This window comes from Pterocles gutturalis, unplaced genomic scaffold (assembly GCF_000699245.1).
Source record: "Pterocles gutturalis isolate BGI_N339 unplaced genomic scaffold, ASM69924v1 scaffold48357, whole genome shotgun sequence".
Classification (NCBI taxonomy): Eukaryota; Metazoa; Chordata; class Aves; order Pterocliformes; family Pteroclidae; genus Pterocles; species Pterocles gutturalis.
Window position 1 is genome coordinate 17906 of NW_010114664.1, and position 20615 is coordinate 38520.

Below are 20615 nucleotides of genomic sequence, written 5' to 3' on the forward strand. Positions count from 1 at the left end.
CCCTACTCTCATTTATACCACTGTCTCCCCAGTGTCAGTAAATCAAATTGCTGTCGTGTAAATTGAACAGGACCAAGGCAAAACGGGGCCCCAAAACAGCTGTTCAGCAAGATCACAACTCTTCGTGAGGACTAAATACCAAGATAAATCTAGATACTAATTTTTAATGTTTTATTTCACGTTTATTTTTATCTGCAGTCAACAAGTCCATTCTGCGTGGAATGTTATACGACTAACCTTAAGGCTTTTATTTGTCAATAGTTACAACTCTTCCCTCCCTCCCAGCCTGTACTGCCCAGCTCACTTGCAGGTCTTATATTTGGCCTTGTAAATAACTCACTTGCTAATACAGCTGATTTAATAATGTTGCCGTGCTGAAACCTGTTAGTATAACTCGATGCGTCATACCTGTCAGATTCTAGTTCTCTTCTTCATTATGATGTAATTTCATTAAATCTCAATTACTCATATAAAGGACGATTTAGCTGGAAAATCTTAATACTATTAGCGACATGAAAAACTCACAGTAAATAACATGAAATAAATGTGTCACCTTAAAGCAACTGAGTGTCAGTGGGGAGATTCAAATAAACAAGGATTAAAGTGAAGCAAATATATCTCCAAGGGACTGCTAATTAAATAAAAGTCAACTGATGGGAAGGAAGAGAAAAGCAGCAGGGAAATCTGAAGCCAAAAGATTAAACCAGTACCAGTAAACCATACTGAAAAAAAGGTGTCTTTTGCTGCAAATGATTCTGTATGTCACAGTCCAGACCACGATCGGTCATTGGCTGTCCGTCTGCTAATAAAGTTTTTGTAGTTTTGGTAGGTTTGGGAGCGGTAACTAACCCGTGGAGATTCCTGGTCTGACGGCAAACCATTCTGGGAAACCTGTTCTCCTTTTGTCCCATCCCTGTTGGGAGAGAGGAAAAAGACAAGGAATTGTTATTAAGTTCTTGAGAGTCACCCATCTTTTTCACAAAATGAGGTTTTCCTACTGAATATTGCACATCTCGGAAACTCAAGCAACTTCTTAAAATCCTCAGGCGCAACTGAATAAATCCAACGGTAAGTGAGATCAAAACAGACTCTCCTGACAGTTACCTTACTGCATAAGCCTACTCCTATCACATAAGTAATTTATAAATGTTAATATTCCATGGACGCAGCTTGAAATCTATCAGTAGCTGATGCTCATCAAAGAAGAAAGCCAAGATTGTTCAGAAATTTTAACTAATAATACAGAAGGTGTAAAAACAACATTCTTACTATAGGGCGAGGTACATCTCAGCAGTTTTAACACTGCATCATGATGAAAAATTGGAACATTCAACTTAGCAGTCAATTCAGGTGTCTGGAGAAGGTCCTGTCCCCATAAATGACCAAGTCTTCCAAAAAGGGTCATTACAAAACCATACAGTCCCCAGACTCTCCCTTTGCAAGGCATCTCTGGCCTGAGAACTCTGTCCGAAGAAACCGTGTGAAGTACGCAGTTCAGATTCCTGCGTCCTGGGCTCACCATTGCTGCTGGGAGTCTCCATCCTCTGCAACCTTTGGGCTGGGCTCTGGAGTGGGCGGCTGTCTCTTCCTCTCCTCTTCCTCTTGTTGTCGACGTACTTCCAGCAGTTCCAACTGAAAAATGGAACATTTTTGTGCATTTAAAAGCACTGCACATTTTTCAGGGGCATTTCTAGAAACTAAAAATAACTCTGTACAGTTTTACGAAACATTACTGAAATTAAAATGAATTGGAATAAAATTTGAAGGCATCAGTATTAATCATGCAAAGTTTGTTGCACGGAATTTGTCAGTGAAGGCATACAGTATCAGACCCTTTAATCAAGTGGAGTGCCCCAGCAGCAGCTCACCACTGTCTGTGTTTCTTTTCTCATTCATTCTATTGGAACAAAAACCGCACAAACAAGAAAAGCAGCCCAAGTTGTTAAAATATTGATAAGTAACATCCTCTTGTCTGTTTGCCATACATAAAGTGTTCCACATCCGAATCCCTGAAAATAATCTAAATAAAACCATCTAAATAAAACCAACCTGATTTTTGAAGATGCTGAGGAACTCCAATTCATTTTCTCTGCAGCTGTGACACTCAGTGTGTCTAAAAAATCAAGCCACTTCAACTTTAGTGTTTAAAGCAAAATTATTCTCCAAAGATGGTAATATGCTCTCCAAGCACTAATGACTGACGTTGCAGCTGTGCTTTAAGTGGTTTTTTTTTGGGGAGGGGGCTTATTATGTCTTCCTAGGGGACAATACAGCCTTGCACTGGAGCAGTCAAAATGTAATAAACATTTTTGTCAACCCCTCCTCCACTCCACTGTCTCCTCACACTGCCATCTTTAACCAAAAATAATTTCAAGGATTCAGATCTGGGCCTTCATCACTCAGAATCTTCCTTCCCTTTTAGCAGTACAACCTGTTTGGGAGGGGGCTATAGCGAACTGCCCAGCTCTTGAACTTGCTTCTGGGTCATCACTCCTGGGCCTGAGACAGCTCTTGCTGACTACTAAGGTCATTTATCACTTAAGCTTTCCTTGAAGAGTTCCAATTAACCTGAAAGAGTCTCAGTATTGTTTGGAACACAAAAATTCAGGCACTGGGTGACTGGCCGAGGCCGATCAAATAATGGAGATCAGGTCAGTGATGCTGGGAGTTACTCCGAACAATCAGATGGAACCAAACTGAAGGGGAATGGCCAAGAGGGTTATTCTTGCCTACGGCACTCACCGTGGTCAGTCTTTCCAGCGCTGCAAATCTCTCATCCCAAGTAGCTGCAGATTTTTCAAATGCTTCATGCCGCTTAATTAATTTTTCCACTTCATCAACACTTTGACCGATTTCACGACTGGATAGGTACGGTTCCTGTCCCAGCAGCCAGGCCTCAGCCACACTTGCATCTCTTGAAAACTGGTGTACCTCCAAAACTGAGCAAAGAGTGTACAGATATCAGCACCATTAAGTCAAAAAAGCACCATGAAGTCATCTTCTGAATTTACTTTAAAAAAGCTTGGGGAAAAAAAATGTATTTGGCTAAGTATCTTCCTTAACTAAGCTCACTGAAATCAATCATTTAGAGGACAGACATTTGTCCTGTTGGCTTTGCTTTTGAGAAAAATAACAGTTAAGGCCCACCTTCACTTCCTTCTTCTACAGACTATTTCATTTTGCAATTTCAGAGTTTCCTTTTTTTTCTTATCTGCTGTAACATACTAACTTCAGAGTAGAAAGTCTGTTATCTGCTGCTTTTCTTCCTCAGACTGGCCTGTCTACAGACCAGCTAGATTGTAGGCTGCAGCTCCCTTCAGTAAGCAGCATTTCTGTACTTTATGCTTGCCTAGAGTGCTGCCGTTCCAGGTGTCCTTCCTTCTGTCTTCACAGATGAAAAAAAGCTTCAACAGCTTTTGTGAATAGGATCAAGCAATTTTGATAAAAAATATGGTGCAAACACCCAAACTGAGGGATGGTCGCCCATGCTACTGCATTTCTTAAAGCCTGCTGAGGCACAGCAGCCCAGAACCCCACCAAATGATTACGCTGCTCTACAAGTCTGAGATTCTGGACAACTGTCTGCTGCAAAGGCATCAGTCTGCAGGAGAGATGCGGATTGCCTTGGTAAGAATATCAAAATGGGTTGCTTTTGCTGGTGTAAAGCTTGCAAAACACTGCAATATTTAAAAGCACACCTTCTGTCAGTAAACTGCCCATTAACATTCCAGCCTCCCAGATAACATGGGCAGCTAATGTGCAAGGTACCAGGGCTTTACTCCTCCCTGTTTTTCAGTAGTGCATCCTTTGCAGAAACACAGTTGGAACGTGACACCTGCAAAATACAGTAGATCTGTTTCGCCTAGCTCCAAATTTGATCATACAGAGCAAGACCTTTGGTGCAGGTTTCTTGGTTTCAAATTCTCAAGTTATTTTACAACCAACAGGTGTGAATCTTACAGTTACTGCAGTACGAGCACACTTTCAAGCACTGTTAATAAAAAAGTAAGGAGCTGCAGGTTTTTTCAACTGCTCAGAAAGACTCAGTGAAGAGAGTTAGACACGGCCCAGCCCAAAAGGAATCCAAGGAGACCCTTACTCAGTCTCAGCCACTCCCATCTGTCTTCCCATTTGTCAATCATTTCTTTTCTCTTTTCTGTCAGCTGCAGCAGCTTTTCCTTGATCTGGATTGAAAAGGAGAATACAGGACAGTCATGTAAGCACCAGGCAGCAGGCTAACCCCATCACACCACGCACAAGCCATTACCCCCAGCAAAAGGCACTGCCATTTACAGACAGGATACATTGTGCTAGACTGTCAGAAAGTGACTTAAATGTGAATACAACAGTTGTTTTACTCTTCGAAGTTATGCATAAATACGACATTTATATTAGTATCACATTTGCATAAGCATACAGTATCTGTTAAAATGACAGCACCAAGATTATTTGATAAAAACAATATAACAGACAAACAAATCTAAATAGTGCAACTACGTATTGTATCTTCTGCCCCTTTTCTGGCAAATAATGCTAAATGCACTGTCCCTGATTGTTATAAAAAGCCTGCAGCTACCTGTGCTAACAACACTGACGTGCCAGTGGAAGCCCTGTGTTACTCTCAGGGTGAATACTGGCTAGCAAAACCTCCCAGTTCCTGAGCAAATGTTCCTCCAATGATACTCCACAGCACTTGTGTGTAATGCAGGCACAGAAAATATGATCTCCCTGCGTGGGCAGTATCTTACATTTGGCTACCCTCTCTCCACCAAAGGGAGGAAGGAAGAAACGCCTCTATCCTCTGGCCTAGACAAATCAGAAAATAAATCAAGGCCTTAAGCAGCTGGATACATTTTTCTCTTAATATTCCATGGACTGACTCCCTATGAGACAAACTTGTTCCTGCTCCTTCCCCTAGCAGGCCTCTTTGTGGCATTCCAGGTCCCTTGTGCAACATTCAGGCTGTCTCACAGTTGCCTCTGCTCTTGCTCAAAGAAGTCACCTTTCCTAACACAGCCAGCCCAGAGTACACTCTCTGCAGAACTGAATGCAACAGCTTCTTTGCATTTGCCGGCCCGAAAATGAGACTTCAAATCTAGGTGCCACCTCTGCTACCCAACATGAATTAATAGAGTTAAATTACATGCTAATTTCACAACAGCAAATGAGAGGAACAGTCCCTGAAGTAATACATGTCATTATAAATATGCAGCTTATTAATCTGTAGATTACACAATGCAAGTCTCTCCAGCTGAAAACAAAACCTACAGGCCAGTTGCACCCCAGCTGTTACATGTTCGTAAGTACAGTACCTCCTCTGATGCGTAGTGTTTTCTTGCCAGAAGAGATTTGCCGAGCTCAATGCAGGTAGTAAAGCTGTCGTTTCGGGCATCGATTTCTGCTTTGATACCCTGGTGATTGTTCATTAGTAGTTCAACAGAGGAAACATCCCTAAAATTATCAATTAATGGTTCAGAAACATGCATTCCAGACTTAGGAGCTGTTACATTTTCAAACGAGTAAACTAACCCAGAACTGTACAATAAAAATATTAATTCCTAGATTGTCTCTGTAGCTCAGAAAGCAAGATTGCTAGCAGCCTTGCCTTAGGAACAACGCCATTTTGGTCTGAATCAGATCAAATAAACAAATGTGTGGGACTTAATCTCTTTGAACACAGTTTTATATTGCAATTACTTCAGTAGCCCCCAGCCTCTGCTGGCAGCAGTACACAAAAGCAAGCTGCTACACCACCATCAGGTTTTGCCAGCCTCTCTCTGCATTTCTGGCTCAGAGATACTGAGTCTTTTCCTCAACTGACCTGCAGCCTTATCTTCTGATTGAGAAGAAATACTTCACGTTACCTTGGCTTTTCTTGGGCTTCTATCTGTCGGATAACATCTTCCATCCAAAGCATGAGATCACGAACCATACTGAAGAAACGGAATTTGTCTCCTGTATCCACCAGCCTAACCCTGCGGCCCTCGCAGGCATCCAGTAGTGCCTTCCATGCTTCCAGAACCTCGTTTTCCCTCTTCTGGATGTCATCAGCCTTGTCTCCAGCATAGGCTGCCTGAAGGCGTGCAGCATCCTCCTGAAGCTGCCTCACCTGGTGTGGTTTTGTAAGAGAGAAATGCATCAGTATTTGCATACTTCTGACTCACAAATTGAGGAAATTTTTGTTGTTAATTCATCATTTGAGTGGCTTTCTAAAGTCACTGCAAATATATTTGGTCTGGTGATACCAAAAAGGTTTGTTCTATTATTAAGTCAGTATAACCTGCTGAGAATATTTCTTAGAGAAGACTTTAGGGTCAAGAGGCCCCCAAAATGACAAAGATTTGCCACTGTCTAAACTTCCTGTAAAACTGGGTGCCAATCAGAAGTGACCGTTACATGCCAGGGCACATGAGGACCATTTTCATAATCAAATTTCCAATGTCGGTCAGAAACTCCTGTATCAAAACCACTACTCTGTCAGAGTATGGTAAATGTATTTTAGTGAGAGAGTTTTTTTCAAAAACGTAGATAATGGCTTCAAACACAAGAAAATTTGGAAATTCAAAGATCTTTCTACTATCAGAAATCTCTTTTCAAACACTGTTTTGGGACATCAAATGCTATTTCTTGACTGTTTTGCACATTTTCGAGCCAGGAATCATTGTGTTAGCTCTTTTCTAATAATTTTATGGTTTTTTTTTTTTAAAAAATAAATGTTTGAACACCAAATTAAACAGTGTTCTAGCTACAGGCACAGAGATCAGGCCACTGCCATAATGATCCATCTCTGTGCTCTAGCTGTTTCACCTGAAAACTATCCTAAGTGCTTCCACCACACCTCTGCATTATGATTACATATCCCTTCGTGTAGGCTTTGATTATAATTGCCTTTTTGAGAGACTGGGATTGGTGTTTTGTGAATAGTTCCCATTTTATGTATAAAATCTACAGCTTCTGAAAGTAAAACACTTGGAAAATCAAATGGCTGCTATATCCCCTTTATTCTAGTGTAGACAGCTATTCAAATTGCAACAAAATCAAGAATTGGCAGGCAGCTTGGCCATAAAAGCCATCTTTACGACCTACTGGGATAAATGCAGACAGGGATAATTCCTCCATTCCTTAAGCAACTTGTTCTCTTCCGGAATTCTCATTCTGGCAGATGAACATTGTTTTTTGGTTTAGAATCCCCTGTGTGCTGTAAGAACGGGTGCCACCCTCTATTTAACATACCTTGGCTTCAAAAGATTCAGAATTAGATCAAGTTTGGCTGCTTTGGCTGATAAAAATCTTAACCTGGACCATATATTTTAAATCTCTTCAGATTGCTGTTGGGAAGCATCACAAAAAGTAATATTTAAGTCAGAATGCCCAGATTCAAAACCAAGTCAGAAAGCCTCTATGTAGGTCTACAGACATCCTTTGCCTCTCAGAAAGGAAAAACAAGAAGTGCCTGGCAGAAGAGGGTTTGGCAGGGGCTTTTTGGTGGTTTAAAAAAAAGCAAAACCAAACAAAAACCAAACCAAACAAAAAACAAACCCCAAAACAACAAAAACCCAAACCACCAGGCTTACACATCCTGTCATATTTGCCCCTGTCCTCCAAGAATCCTTCAGAATATCAGTTCTTCCATGGGACAGGATAGCTGTGTCTTGCGTTCACCAAGGTGAACATGGCATAAGGAGCCAGCAAATCTAAGGTGGCTTCCCACGCAATTAATATGACATCCAAGAACAATGTTAAGGACAGAAAAATCCAAAACCTGTATTTCATATTACCTCTGGTATATCAAAAATTCTTTACAGATTTAGTATCTGTTCAATGTCTTTCAGAGCTTGACTAAAGAGACAATATGTTAAGTCAAATTAACCTTTTTTTCTTTGATTGTGAGCTATTTTCCAACCACATCAGCCACACAGTGTACTGCTGGTGCTGCTGCTTGAGGCAATCAGAGCAAGGTTCTCTGAGGAGCTAAAGCACGTTACCCTCACACCTCTCCATCCACTCTCTACTCCTACGCATGTAGCAGGCTAAGACTGTCAGGAGACATCACAGCTTTTTGCTTTACTTTAAATCAATACAGAAACTCTCTGCTTTTATGGTCTCTTCAACCAGAGACAGGAAATGGAATAACGTTCAGCAATTACCTACATATTCAGAAACCTGTGTACTTATGGATTTCTATTTTAGATAAACTAATCAACCTAATGCAGTGACACAGAAGCAGAAAGACAGATAAGAGAATGACGCAAGTGAAGTTATTCCCACAGAAACACACTTGGAAAGCAGCTGGCAGCATGCTGTCTCCCAGCCACAGAGGGGCCAAGAGCCACAGCAGAACTCTGCAGCTCAGGTTCCTACACCCACAGACTGCACCATTCGCTTGCTACACACCTGAGTGCCGAGTGCCTGGATATCATGCTCAAATGTTGTGTGCATTCTCTGTAGTGTTTCCACGGTGTTTTGGTCTCTACCAAGCTCTTCTGGCAGTTTCTTATGTTTATCTTGAATACGTCCTAAGATCTCCTTGGCATCATGGTAAAATTTGTGCAGTTCATAAGAGGCTGCCAGAATTTGTGTTCTCGTGTCAATGAGCTCCAAGAGGTCAGCCCAGGCCTCATTGAGTCCATCCTTCCACTCTGCAATTGTTGCAGCATCTGAGTGTCCAGAGTTGATGAGTTCGTCTGCCATGTGGTTAACAGTATCAACACGCTCCTGTCCAATGTTTCCAGTGTCTCGGGCAAATTCTCGGAATCGCTCCTGGAGCATCTGAAATGCAGAGAAACAGACTCATGCAGCCCTGTAATTACAAACTGGTCCCAGCAAACCAACCAAGCCCGCCACCCATTTATATTAACCATCTGCTGTGTGCAGCATCCAGAAAAGGAAGGTCAACCTGCAGCCATGTCCCAAGAACTTACTGTCACGTGTTCGTAGTCCTGTCCCAGCTCATGGGATCCTGCCACCACCTCCCTTTCAGCAATCCATTGCTCCAGGTCATCCACCTCGCGGTTAAGCTGGAACAGCCTGTGTCTCTCATCCAGTTTGCCCCGTCTCTCTTCAGCCAGATCCTTCAGGCCTGCATACAGCTTATCCACTTTGGACTGGCGCATACTGATACGCTCACTAAAAAACCAGAGAGCATTGAGTCTTCATTGTCTTTTACAAATAATAAAAGAAATGGAAAAAAAACCAAACACAAAACCACTACAAGCAATAAAAATAATTCTTGGCATATTTAATCCACAGAATGTATGTCTGCTGCATGCACAAATTTGACTCAGACACGCTGGACCAATCCTCTGCTGGCACAGCTGACTGCACTAGCTGGAAAACCTCTCTACCCTGAACACATAAAACCCCTGGCTTTAAAGAGTGAAGCTGGGAACCAAGCTCTCTGTTTGTTTGACCACAGATCACACCAGTGCCTTCTCCCAAAGCTACAGGCAGGATCTGAGCTGTTGAGGCAAGCAGCATTTCATTTTAATTTGAACTCTGCTTCAAAGTTCAGAAGTACTCATGGGTTTCTTACTCCCTAAAGCTCAGCACTTCCAGAAGTGATTGGTATTTCTACTTGCCATATCTTTTGCCTATATTTTGTCTGAGCCATATAGCCCTGTCAAATTGCCTTCCCTCTACCCTGTAAAGTTGATTATGTTATTGCAGTACCCAGCTCAGCCAAGAAATCCACTCCCATCAGAAGCTATCATGACCCCAAGAGAGTGCTTTCAAGTTAAATAACAATCTTCCACCAGAGGCAGTGTCTTTCCTAAGATAGTTCTAGCTTCCTATTTGTGAAGGCAGAGTAGTTAAACACATCAGCCTCATACTCAAATCAGCCTTGCAGTCAAAGCCAATGGAGAATTCTGTTTGCTTAGCTGCAGCTCTTACACCAAAACAGTTCTTAAGGTTCCTGAACTCTCCCACAGGGAAAGCCATTTATGAAAGCTGAGATAAATCTACCAAAACTGAGATGTTACTGTATCCACGTTTAAAGCATCAGATTCCCGTCTGATTCTACTGGAATCTCAAAGAGAGGAGGCAGATCTTGGGGACCACTGCCCTATAGACAGAAGGATAAATGACCGTGACCCTATGGGCCAGATATAAAAGTTGTCTGAAAGAGTAAATATGGACCCTTGTCTCTCAGGATTGCTATATCTCCGTAAGGTTAAGCAGTGCTGGCAGACCCGACCCCACCAGCCTGGATAAAGGCACAAATAGCCAACAGCAGTGCTGGCAGACCCGACCCCACCAGCCTGTATAAAGGATAAAATAGACATTTATTAAAGGTGTCCAGTACTATCCAGAAATCAGCAGCTGTACATACTGACCCTGGCAAATCAGGGTGGTTCAACAAGCATCTTGAACTGAGTGAGCCTAAACTCCTCTTCCTCTGTACACTCTTCTGAGCTACTTACTCCTTCCTGTAGCCTTTGTGTGTCAGAATGACCCAATGAAGCGACTGAACTACTAAAAGAACGCAAAATCCAATTAAAAATGGTATTTAATACCTTTCTGGGTGATTATCTGCCACCAAAGTTCTGCTGGTCTTTGAAAGCTGGTGCACAGTTTCAGCATAGTCTTCTACAGCTTGTTCCAAAATCTGGTGTTTCTTCAGCATGGACACCGCACTCTGCTCATCCTGTAATGGTGACAGAAAGTGACAGTCAAGTCCCCCACTCCAGAGAAAGACATCACACAGCAAGTTCAAGCAAAAAATGTGCAAGCAAAAAGTGGTAGCCAGGAAGATCTATCAAGAACTGCTTACAAGTAACAGCTTGAAGACAAGTTGCTCTGACAATGGTAAGTTGAGTTCACAGCAAATGGTACCCTCAGAAGGCAAAATAACAAATGAAAGACCAAATGCTACAACCCCTCTGGGGTGCAAAACAAAATTACATCAGCTGTGCATTGAGCATGTTGAATTTCCTCTTCTATGAAGCCCTGTGTATTTACACAACACTGGTGATTGTGCAGGGCTCAGAAAAACTGAACAGTTTTAGGCACATCACTTGTCAGACTTTTCAATGACAGCTTGCGTCAAAGAAAAGAAATCCTATGGAGCCCATACCAAAGGATTCTCCACCAAAGCACCTGGTGAAATTCCGATCAAAACTTTCTATGCATTGTTATGATTAAAAAAACCAACCCCCAACTCTCAGTATTAACTGGTATTGCAAATAAACCTCTTCATTAAAATATTTTTTGTGATGTACTATTCACATTAATATTCCTTTTTATTTGCATTGCTTAGCTATAAAAAAATAAAATAAATCCTTTTTAACTGAAGACAACACCCATGGAATGTGTTATACTGATACAAAGCTGAATTTTATTTTATCAGGGCGATGAACGCAATATATTTAATGTAAATAATAAATAAGATACAGCACTCTAACACCTCCTTGAAAAATAGAAGTTCACGTTCTCCTTGGTATGGTCTGATGCTGTTCCAATTTCACTTCACCGGGTGTAAAAGCTGATGACTAATCGTACCAACTGAGTGACCATGGGGCCTGTTTCACAGAGAGGTGCATCGTGCTGTTCCCAGTGATTCAAAACTAAAAGAAAACTTGATGTAACTGGACTGTATTGGTAACTCTGACCTTACAGCAGAGGAAGGCACACAGTTGCCATTCATAGTCTGAGGATGCTTCACTGACTTGGTAGAGCAAGGCCTATCCTCCACACCACCAGGGATGTTAGACAAAAAAGAGATGATTACTTGAGGTTTCACAAGGGAATTAGATTTGTTTATGTTACCATTACATTAGTGACATATTAAATTATGTCACCTGTCCCCCTCTAGCTAAGCAATTAAAACCAAATTAGTGTTGCTGTGGAGCTGCTCACCTTGGCTTTCTCTTCTGACATCATGTAGAGCTCCTGCTCGCTCATCCAGGCCTCTGCCTCGGCAGCATCAAAGTAATACTGCTGTGCTCTGTGAGACTCCTCCAGGCGCTTGTGGCGTTTTTCTGTCTCCTCGATCAGGAGGTTCCACAGCTGCTGCAAGTCTGCAAGTCTCTGCTGAATGGCTTCAGCATTAGGACTACTCTCTGTGATGATGTTTTGACTCCTCTCAAAAATGTCATCGATACGAGGCTGATGTCCCTGGATTTCTTTCTGAAGGGTCTGCATGAGAGAAAAGCAGACTGATGAGACACTGCATCAAACAAAAAAGAAATGCCAGTCAGGGGTGTCATCTCTTGAGGGGTAGCAAAACACATGCCATCAGCTCATAGAGACAAACTGGGATTGTGCTGTCCCTGAGCATCCTGGAACACGCCATGACCTGGAGGTCACACCACCTCCCCCACAGCATATCACCACTGAAGCACGCATAATTTTATCCCCCACCATTCCTTCCTGAATGAGTCAGCACTAAGGAGAAATAACAGGTATGGAGCTCTAACAGCACCTAATTACCTGGTTTTTCTTTATTAGTAGCTGCACAGTCTGGAGGTTGTGTCCATGATCAGTAGATGTAGCTATAGGCATCCTCTCTCCGACCCACAACTGAAAGCAAAAAGAGCACATATTATTTCAAACAACCACAGACAGAGCCAGGGCAGCAGAGGCTGGTACACACAAGATGCAAAAAAGAAGCACTACTCAAACATGCTACTGAGAGATGTGATTGAAAGGTTTCTTCATGTGACAGCTCTGCAACAAGTATGACATTTTCCTATTGTTTGAGGAATAGGACTTCTTTCATACTCACAATTTCATCTTCCACATCCCGGTTGAACTGGTGGATCTCTTTGGAGGCCAGCAGGTTTGCCTTTCTTTCATTCAAAGGTTCCAGCAACTCCAAAAACTTCTTTTCTACAGTAAGGCGCTTGCCATCTACTTCATCTGTACTCTTCCCTTCTTGACTTAAAGCCCGCGCCTGGCTTTGCAGCTCCTCTATCTCCTTCTTACGAACATCCATTTGGTTCTCTAGCATCTAAACAAAAACATGGCAAACAGGTCCTGAAAACTGGGGTAAAAGCAGTTGATACAACTAGGGTACGTCAACAGCTTCAGAAGGAAGAAGAGATGCTGGTCAGTAAGGATTTTTCATGTTAATAATTACTGTAGTATTCATATTGTAAGGAACAAGGCTTAAACAAAGATTCACAACGGTGGTCACCTGCTGATATCCCTCAGTTACACCTGCTTGTGCAAACAGTGAATCTAGCCAATGACAAAGCTGAACCTCTTCTCTCAGATGTTCAGAAGTTACCCTGAACAACTCTGGAGCACAGTTAGCTGCACTCAGGAGCTTCACTGCTCCCTGCTGTCCTTGCTCTCTTTACAGCAGGGAATGACCGACAATGGGAGGACTATAGCGGGAGACAGAATGCAGATATTAATGTGGGGAAGGAAGGGAGGTATGAGCTAGAGACTGTATCAAGAAATCTACAGCTATTTCTGGGTGTATTTCTGGTTCTTCCTAAAGGCACATGAAACAACGGGAAGAAAGAAAAGCAAATAAATTATTTTCTAAACGGAAAGGATACCCCATCTGTTCCTTTGAGTGCAGATATCTGCTGTCTACCCACTCTGCAACCTGCGCTTGGTTTACCTGCTGCTTCTTCAACAGGATGTTGACACTGGTGAGATCTTTTCCGTAGTCATCCGACTGAATTTGACTCTCCAAACCATTCAACCACTTATCCAAATCAGCACAGCTCTGGGTAAAAAGCTCCGCCTTGTTTGCATCAAAGAGACGCTGAGCCTTGGTCTGGGTAGTGGATTCAAGCTCTTCCCACATTTGATGGAGACCTGTCAGCTTTTCTTTCACTACAGCTTCAGTCTCTGGTTTCTCTGCAATGAGCTGCATTCCCTCCTGCAAAGCAAACAGCAACAAAATGGTACCTTCTCGGGAGCACTCACAGACCGTTACGTAAATTATTCTGATTAGTAGGCACTTAGGTTTCCTCATCTGCTGGCAGCATCAATCACTCATTTTCTCTATCTCCAATTACCCAGTGATTCCTTCCAGAATATCGGCTCCCAGGTCCTTCCATTGCCAGGAAGAGGGTTTCTTGGCAATAGGAAGATCAAGCAACGCCTCCTTTCTCTTCCCCACTGCACACGTTCCTTTGTGGGAACTCCTGGGGACACTGCACAGACGGGAGCCGAGCAGGCTGCCCCATGCCACCTGTGTGACAGTGGACAAAGGAGCTGCAGCTGAACAAGCCGTGTGTCCAGCTTCTGTGGGCCGACTCACCGGGAGAGTAATGAGGATCCAGCGCAATGCTGGGAGAGGGAGCTTATGCCATCAAAACTGAGCTGTGCAACTGCAGAGGGGTGTGTCGATGGTTTATAGCAACTACCATGGGTCTAAGCTAATATCAGAGAGGAATAATCTTCCCTGGGAAGCAGGAACCCTGTACCTAGCACCAGCAGAGCACTTGGACCTAAGGTATCTTTTTGTCCTTACAAAGACTGTATTCGTTTTGGAAATACTTTCTTCTAATTATACTTCTACTCCTGCACCTGGGTGGTGCTGACAAGGGACAAAACCTTTTCAGATGTGAACACTACTCACAACCCATTACACTTAATAGCTGTGACCAGTAGTAACATTAATACAGTGATCATCAGCTGTGGCTCCACACACAACTTTGGTACTTGGCTGCAATCTGATTTTTCAGAGGCAAAGGGTGAGGACGTATTAGCATCAGTAAAAAAGTACTTCCAGTACTAAGAGCAGCCTTCTAATTACACCATTAAAGGGTATTGCTATTTGCAGATCACAGAAAAGCCTCTAATGGGATACAGAGTGTCAAAGTGGGAGAGGAAATGAGCAATTAAGCTTACACTGAACAGAAACCCACTGTCAGAGCTAAAGACGAGACCTCCTTACTGTTCCAGTGCTGCACATGAGAAATAGGGGGAGAAAAATACAGCTCATCACAGCATATTAAAGCCTTCAAAGTAACTTGATACAGAGCTGTGAATCTTAATTCATCACAAAACTGTCTATACTTTACCTCATGTGGCAATTTTGTACGGGAAAGGCAGCCTGATTACAGTCCTGAATGAATGAAAACCAGCCCAGCAGCATGGGAGACTAAATTCAGTTATTCGCCTACATTCAGTTATTTCCCAGGAAGTACTTCTACTTTCTTAGCTCAAAACACAACATTTGCGCCTTCTACCCTTTGGGTATGAAAACGAGGTTATGCCTTCCTCCTAACAGATGACTAGACAAAAATTAAATTGGCAACTTAGCCAATGACTATTCTGTGAGAATGTCTTAGATAAAAAACATATAACATCAAAGAGGAATAAAATGGGTTAGACGGAGACACAATGTGGTAAGACGCTTATTCTACAGTAATGAAATCCCCTTTTGCCTTAGTTGGAGAGATGATTCAAGAACCAATTCTGCAGAGGAACAAATCCCATCTCTGTGCATAACCATCTTCAACAAAGATGAGGGCATTTTGCAGATTTTTTTTGTTACCTTTTCAATCTTCTCCAGCCATTCTTTGTTGGATGCAAGTTCTGCCATAAATGCCTGATGCTTCAGCCACTTGCTGTGCAGGTTCCTTGCTTCATCATAGGACATATCCTGGGCTGTAAGCATCTTTTCATTGATCCAGAGTGAGAGCTGAAGAGGAAACACACAGGTGTTCATTACAACACGGAAGCTGGAAAACAATTATAAGTATCAAAATGCTTCCAGATCAAGGATAAAGAGACGCCTCTACAAAAGAGTTGTGTGTTTTTACTCAGGGTTCAGTCAAGGATCCATCTCTTTAACAATTAAATTTAAACATCCATCTCCAATACATAAATAACCCATGACTCAAGCAGAAAGGAATCAACTCTGGGATGAGCAAAATCAAACACACAGGTCTTGCCCAGTTCAACAGCAAGAGAAAAAGGGCCACTTGTCCTGCTTACTGGCCACAGTGTATTTTCATACTGCTTTTCCCTTGCAACATTACTCAATATGCTACTAAGGACTGGGACTTGAATGTCATCACCACACCCCTGTGGTCCTCACTGACTTCCTGAGGCCATCGCAGACATACACGCTAACGTAGGGGCACGCAAAATGCAGTCTCCAGAATTTAAACAGAGCCCCAAGGTAAATTTTTCAGAGAAATGCTGAATGAGAAATTCTGCATTTCTACTGGTATCGAAGGTCTTCAGAATAAAGATGGTTTTGTACCATTCATTCACATCACATTTGTACTTTTCCCCATAGTCTTTTCTCAATATAAGTTCACATAAATTTATTTGTCCCATCTCCAGTAAGATTTTGGTATTCAAGACTTGCCTTTTCCTACTATATGAAATACAAGAATGATTTAGTTCTGATTTTCTGCAAATAAAAAGACAATTGAGAACAATCTCCAGATCAACACCAGAGAAAATCAATACTTTAATAAATAGCTTATTTGCCAAGCGAAAATGGAATATGAGAATTATCATAGCAGCCAACATCAAATTTCCTCCTAGGGTGAGTCTGACTGCTTTATCTATCCCTTAGGTGTGGATAAAAAACACATTCGTAGGAACCTTTATAGAATTTGAAAGATTCTTTTTCTGCATATTTAGAGTCTCCTACTCAAGCGGAAAATGTCAAATCAAATCTAAGCTTTGTTTCTAGAATGCCACTTCAGCGATGCACATCATCCTGCCAAAGAAGCACCTTGACAAGACGAGTAACAGAGCACCGGTTGGCCAATGCCAGAGACTGGCCAATTGTCCACCATGTGCTCAGGATACAGAAGCTTTTTTTTAAATGGTCCTTTAAAGGCACTGTTAAGCTCCACAAAAGGGAAAACTTCTCAGAGCAATCACAGAAACTCCCCATCTGATCTCACTATCAAGTCTAAAGAGAAAAGTGCTCAGGTGAATGAAAACCTTTTGTAAGCAGCAAGGTTTAGTTATCGCTGCTTAAGGTTACTGTGCCGCTTAACAGAGCTACAAAGGCTACAGTAAGGACTGATGTAAAACTTGAAATTAGGGGGTTTACGCCTGCCTTTCTGGGTAGGAGACAGCTGCTGTACTCTGCAAATTGCACTGCTTGTCTTTCACTATTTGCTTTTACTCAGCCACAGCACCAGCTCTCCTGAGGATTTTAAAGTGTTTCCCAAGGAAAGGCAGTATTGTCCATATGAACAGCCAGGGTGAACCAGACACTGCTGGTACGTGGTACACAGCCAGTAGCTGTCAGGATAAATCCCTCATTTCTGACTCTCCCAATGCTGTTATGTTCCTTCTGCTAACACAGAAGTGTAAATAAAGCATTTAAGGGGTGACTATTACAACCTGCTTTGTGCAACCACTACAGTCAGTACCTTCAGTGTAAAGTTAGATGTAAAAAATAAGACAATAATTCCCTAAAACTGTGCCTCAGATTGGCGCTTGGAGTATTTGTTTCTCCAGGAAACCATGTGTCAGTTGTTAACACCAGATGCGTTGGCTATTAGGCTACCTCCCATCCTTTGCACCTATACCACAAAAGTTTGTTTCTGCTATCAGTTCCCAGAAGGTTGTAACACTCTGGAACGAAAACCAGGCATGAACTAAGGGAAACACAGAGACAAACCCCTTGTGAATCTGGCAGAGCAACAAGGGAAGGTGAAAAAGCACCGACTGCTACTGCACTTCCCAGACACTGCAAATACCCAAATCGACACAGCCTATCTTGCAGCGTAAGGCTCACAGACATCTGCGCTGCATGACAAAACCTGCCGGCACACTCCATGAACAGGCAGAAAACTTCTGACATGCAGAGTCTCGCCAAATGCTTTCACTCTGACATCCCTAGAGAAATTAGTCCAGACAGTGCTGGAATTTCTAAGCACTTACTGGGAAGATCAGCTTTAATCTCTTCTAAGGTGAGCTATGAAAGAGTTGGAAGTCAAAGAAAACTAAATGGCAAAATTTATCACAGCTCCTCGTCTCTGGATTTTCTGCTGTCACTATTTCATTCTTTCAGATTTATTTAACACATTCATATTTATGAACGTAAGAAACAAGACAACGAAAGCAACACCCCAGGATTAACCTGTGACAGCATATCTGACTACTAACAACAGGAAAATCTGCTGTGTTTTCCCTCGCCTGTGACCTGGAGGAAAGATTTATCACTGCCGAGCTGCTGTCATAAGCATTATCCTGCCGCCTCCTCAAGCAGCACTGACCCTGCTCCCTGCCTCATCAGTGAGTCAGAGGCAGGAAGGAGCGAGGGGCTGGAGGCTGCGTGCACAATAACGCTCCGACACCAAGTGACCGATGAGGGATGCAGCTGCCCTGGGGAAGGAGCACGCTGCAGAAAACACTCTTCCTTTCCTCAAGCTACAGGTGGGTGGGAAACGATCCCTAAGGTGGCAGGCAGGAAGGCCGAAGGCTCACTGCCAAGTGAAACGGAGACTGGTTCAAAACTGTTTTCTAACAATTCTGAGTTTCATGGTCAGCGTCAACGAACAAGCCAATGGGGAGGTATTCCGTTGGCTCCCCCTTCTACCCCGTGGGACAGTGGTGCTCCATCACACATCCCTCCAGCCCAACGCAGCTATCAGCAGGCACTCTGTAACCACACTAATGCAAATTCTATGCCTCATTATGGCTGCCTTCTCAGAAAACAACCATTCAATTATTGCCAAGGCTAATGTCCTCTCAAAAAGGATTGGAGAAATCTGTAACATTTGGGTATTTTAAGATCTGTCTTTGAACCCCACAGTCAAGAGATCCGTGCTTTGGTGGCTGGAGAGAAACAATCAAGAGGAAAGGCATTCAGGCAGCCAGACACTAGAGCTTTTATATTTAATTTTTCTTTCAGCGACAGAGGGGAAAAAACAGATCCTAGGGAACACAACCACATTGACACAGAGGCTAGAAGAGCTTCAAGAGCCAAGGGAGAGTTTTGTACTAGAGATGCTACAGAGGAAGGAAGACGCTGCTGCTAATAACAGCAGAATTTTTGCTAGTCTGTCATGTTTTTACTACCAAGGAAGGAGCAATTTAAGCCAAGTTCATGGTTAGCTTATGCAATGCAGGAAGAGACTGCACCTAGGCAACCAAGCAGTAAACAGCATTTGGCCAGTTCATGATCATAATTTTGTTTATTTCTCGTATGAAATTTCAGCTGTGGGGCAATTTCATTCAGATACACTGCCATGACTTCCAGTCTCTTGTAGTTGGCTCAGATGTGCAGCTAATGTACTGACTCTTGAATTTGAAAACACAGCTTTGTCATAGTCAGTTCTGTTTGCAGGCTTCAGATAAGGACATCTAGTTTTTCATGCATGTCACAGGCAAGGCTCTGTAATATCTGTCAGTGCTGCATGAAATAACCTGAAAATTACTTGATTTATGTGGAGCTTTAAAATTACTTGATTTTTTTTTGTGGAGCTTTAAAATTGCTTGATTTAACATGAAAATTCCTCATGCTAGGAACAAGATTATTCCTAACTTTAAAATATTGCCTTCAGAGTAAACAGCCCATGGAAGTCATTAGAAAATCTTTAAATTATTTCTTTTTAAAAATCTTATAGTACTTAACAATTTTAAACACATGCAGACTATCAGATAAATAACACATTAAAAATGATCCAGTTTAATCCTACTCCCCTCTTACTCCTACCCTCCTATTCTTCTGACTAATGTTTCATAGAAATCACTTGAATTCTTCTGCACCAAGACACATACATATATACAGCTGTAGACAAAATTCTTAGTGATTTCAATGCTAATCCCACCAGATTCCACATGATTAATTTATACCACAGCAGAACATCTTCACTGCTGCTGGCAATTTTCTCTGTTTTTAGGTGACAAAAGGAAATCGAGTTCATGAGAAAAAAACAAACAGATTAATTTTTGCAGGGTTTTGGGCAAGGCTTTGTTTCAATTGTTTACTCCACACTAAATACTACTAGATGACTTGACTGCAAAACGCTGAGTATTCCAGTCCTCATAAAAGAAGAATGCTCTTCTGTAGGATGCAGCTTTTAGCAATAAAAGTGAAAGGATGTAATTTACCTCTTGACAATCCTGAAGAAACTTTTGAAGATCCCTGTTATCTTTCAGTCTCATCAGAAGTTCACTGGCTGCTTCACGGTTCTTCTTATGTCTAGTGAAGAAAATAACAGCAGAGAAAAAAAAACCTTGAAATAGGCATTTCATGCAAAACTGGCATTCAGTCATTTCTGTAGCCTCTTTGGGATACACATATTGAGTATGTGGTGTGTGTCTTTTACTGCCTTTCATATAAAGGACATTTTTGAAACTTAGATATACGCATGTGTTATTTAATGTGCTTACTGAAGTTCAGCATCCAGTTGTTTTTGTGACTAGTTAAATAGGGAAAATTCTGAATTCAGCAGGGTTTCACAAGTGCTATGTACAGAATTTGGCCCACTCATTTCAAGATGACAAGGAAGTTCAGACTATTTGCCAAAAAAACATGAGAAAACTACCTGCAAAATTGCAACAATAAGATCGCATGTATTGTGGCTATTGTAAAGTGTGTGCTTGCTGTGATGCTCTTTACAATATACCTTCGCTACAGCTCAGCACCTCCTTCTCCTGAACAAAGCTGGAGTGGTTTCTCTAACCTTCCAAATGCTGTATTTAACAAGAAACACATGACACACCCG

At 42.1% G+C, this 20615-nt stretch overlaps 1 protein-coding gene across 1 annotated transcript in view; it reads right to left on the minus strand.

Annotated features, from left to right (window-relative positions):
• Positions 1-20615, minus strand: part of SPTBN1 (spectrin, beta, non-erythrocytic 1) — a gene marked incomplete at its 5' end in the record, with an annotated part of 47392 nt that overhangs the window by 8752 nt on the left and 18025 nt on the right. The window contains 15 exons of the mRNA XM_010074888.1: positions 850-913; positions 1520-1632; positions 2743-2939; positions 4100-4184; positions 5313-5451; positions 5865-6109; positions 8395-8769; positions 8922-9126; positions 10515-10645; positions 11857-12135; positions 12430-12519; positions 12725-12949; positions 13571-13834; positions 15461-15607; positions 19999-20089. Coding sequence (XP_010073190.1) covers positions 850-913; positions 1520-1632; positions 2743-2939; positions 4100-4184; positions 5313-5451; positions 5865-6109; positions 8395-8769; positions 8922-9126; positions 10515-10645; positions 11857-12135; positions 12430-12519; positions 12725-12949; positions 13571-13834; positions 15461-15607; positions 19999-20089 — 2650 coding nt within the window. The remainder of the gene's footprint in view (positions 1-849; positions 914-1519; positions 1633-2742; positions 2940-4099; positions 4185-5312; positions 5452-5864; positions 6110-8394; positions 8770-8921; positions 9127-10514; positions 10646-11856; positions 12136-12429; positions 12520-12724; positions 12950-13570; positions 13835-15460; positions 15608-19998; positions 20090-20615) is intronic.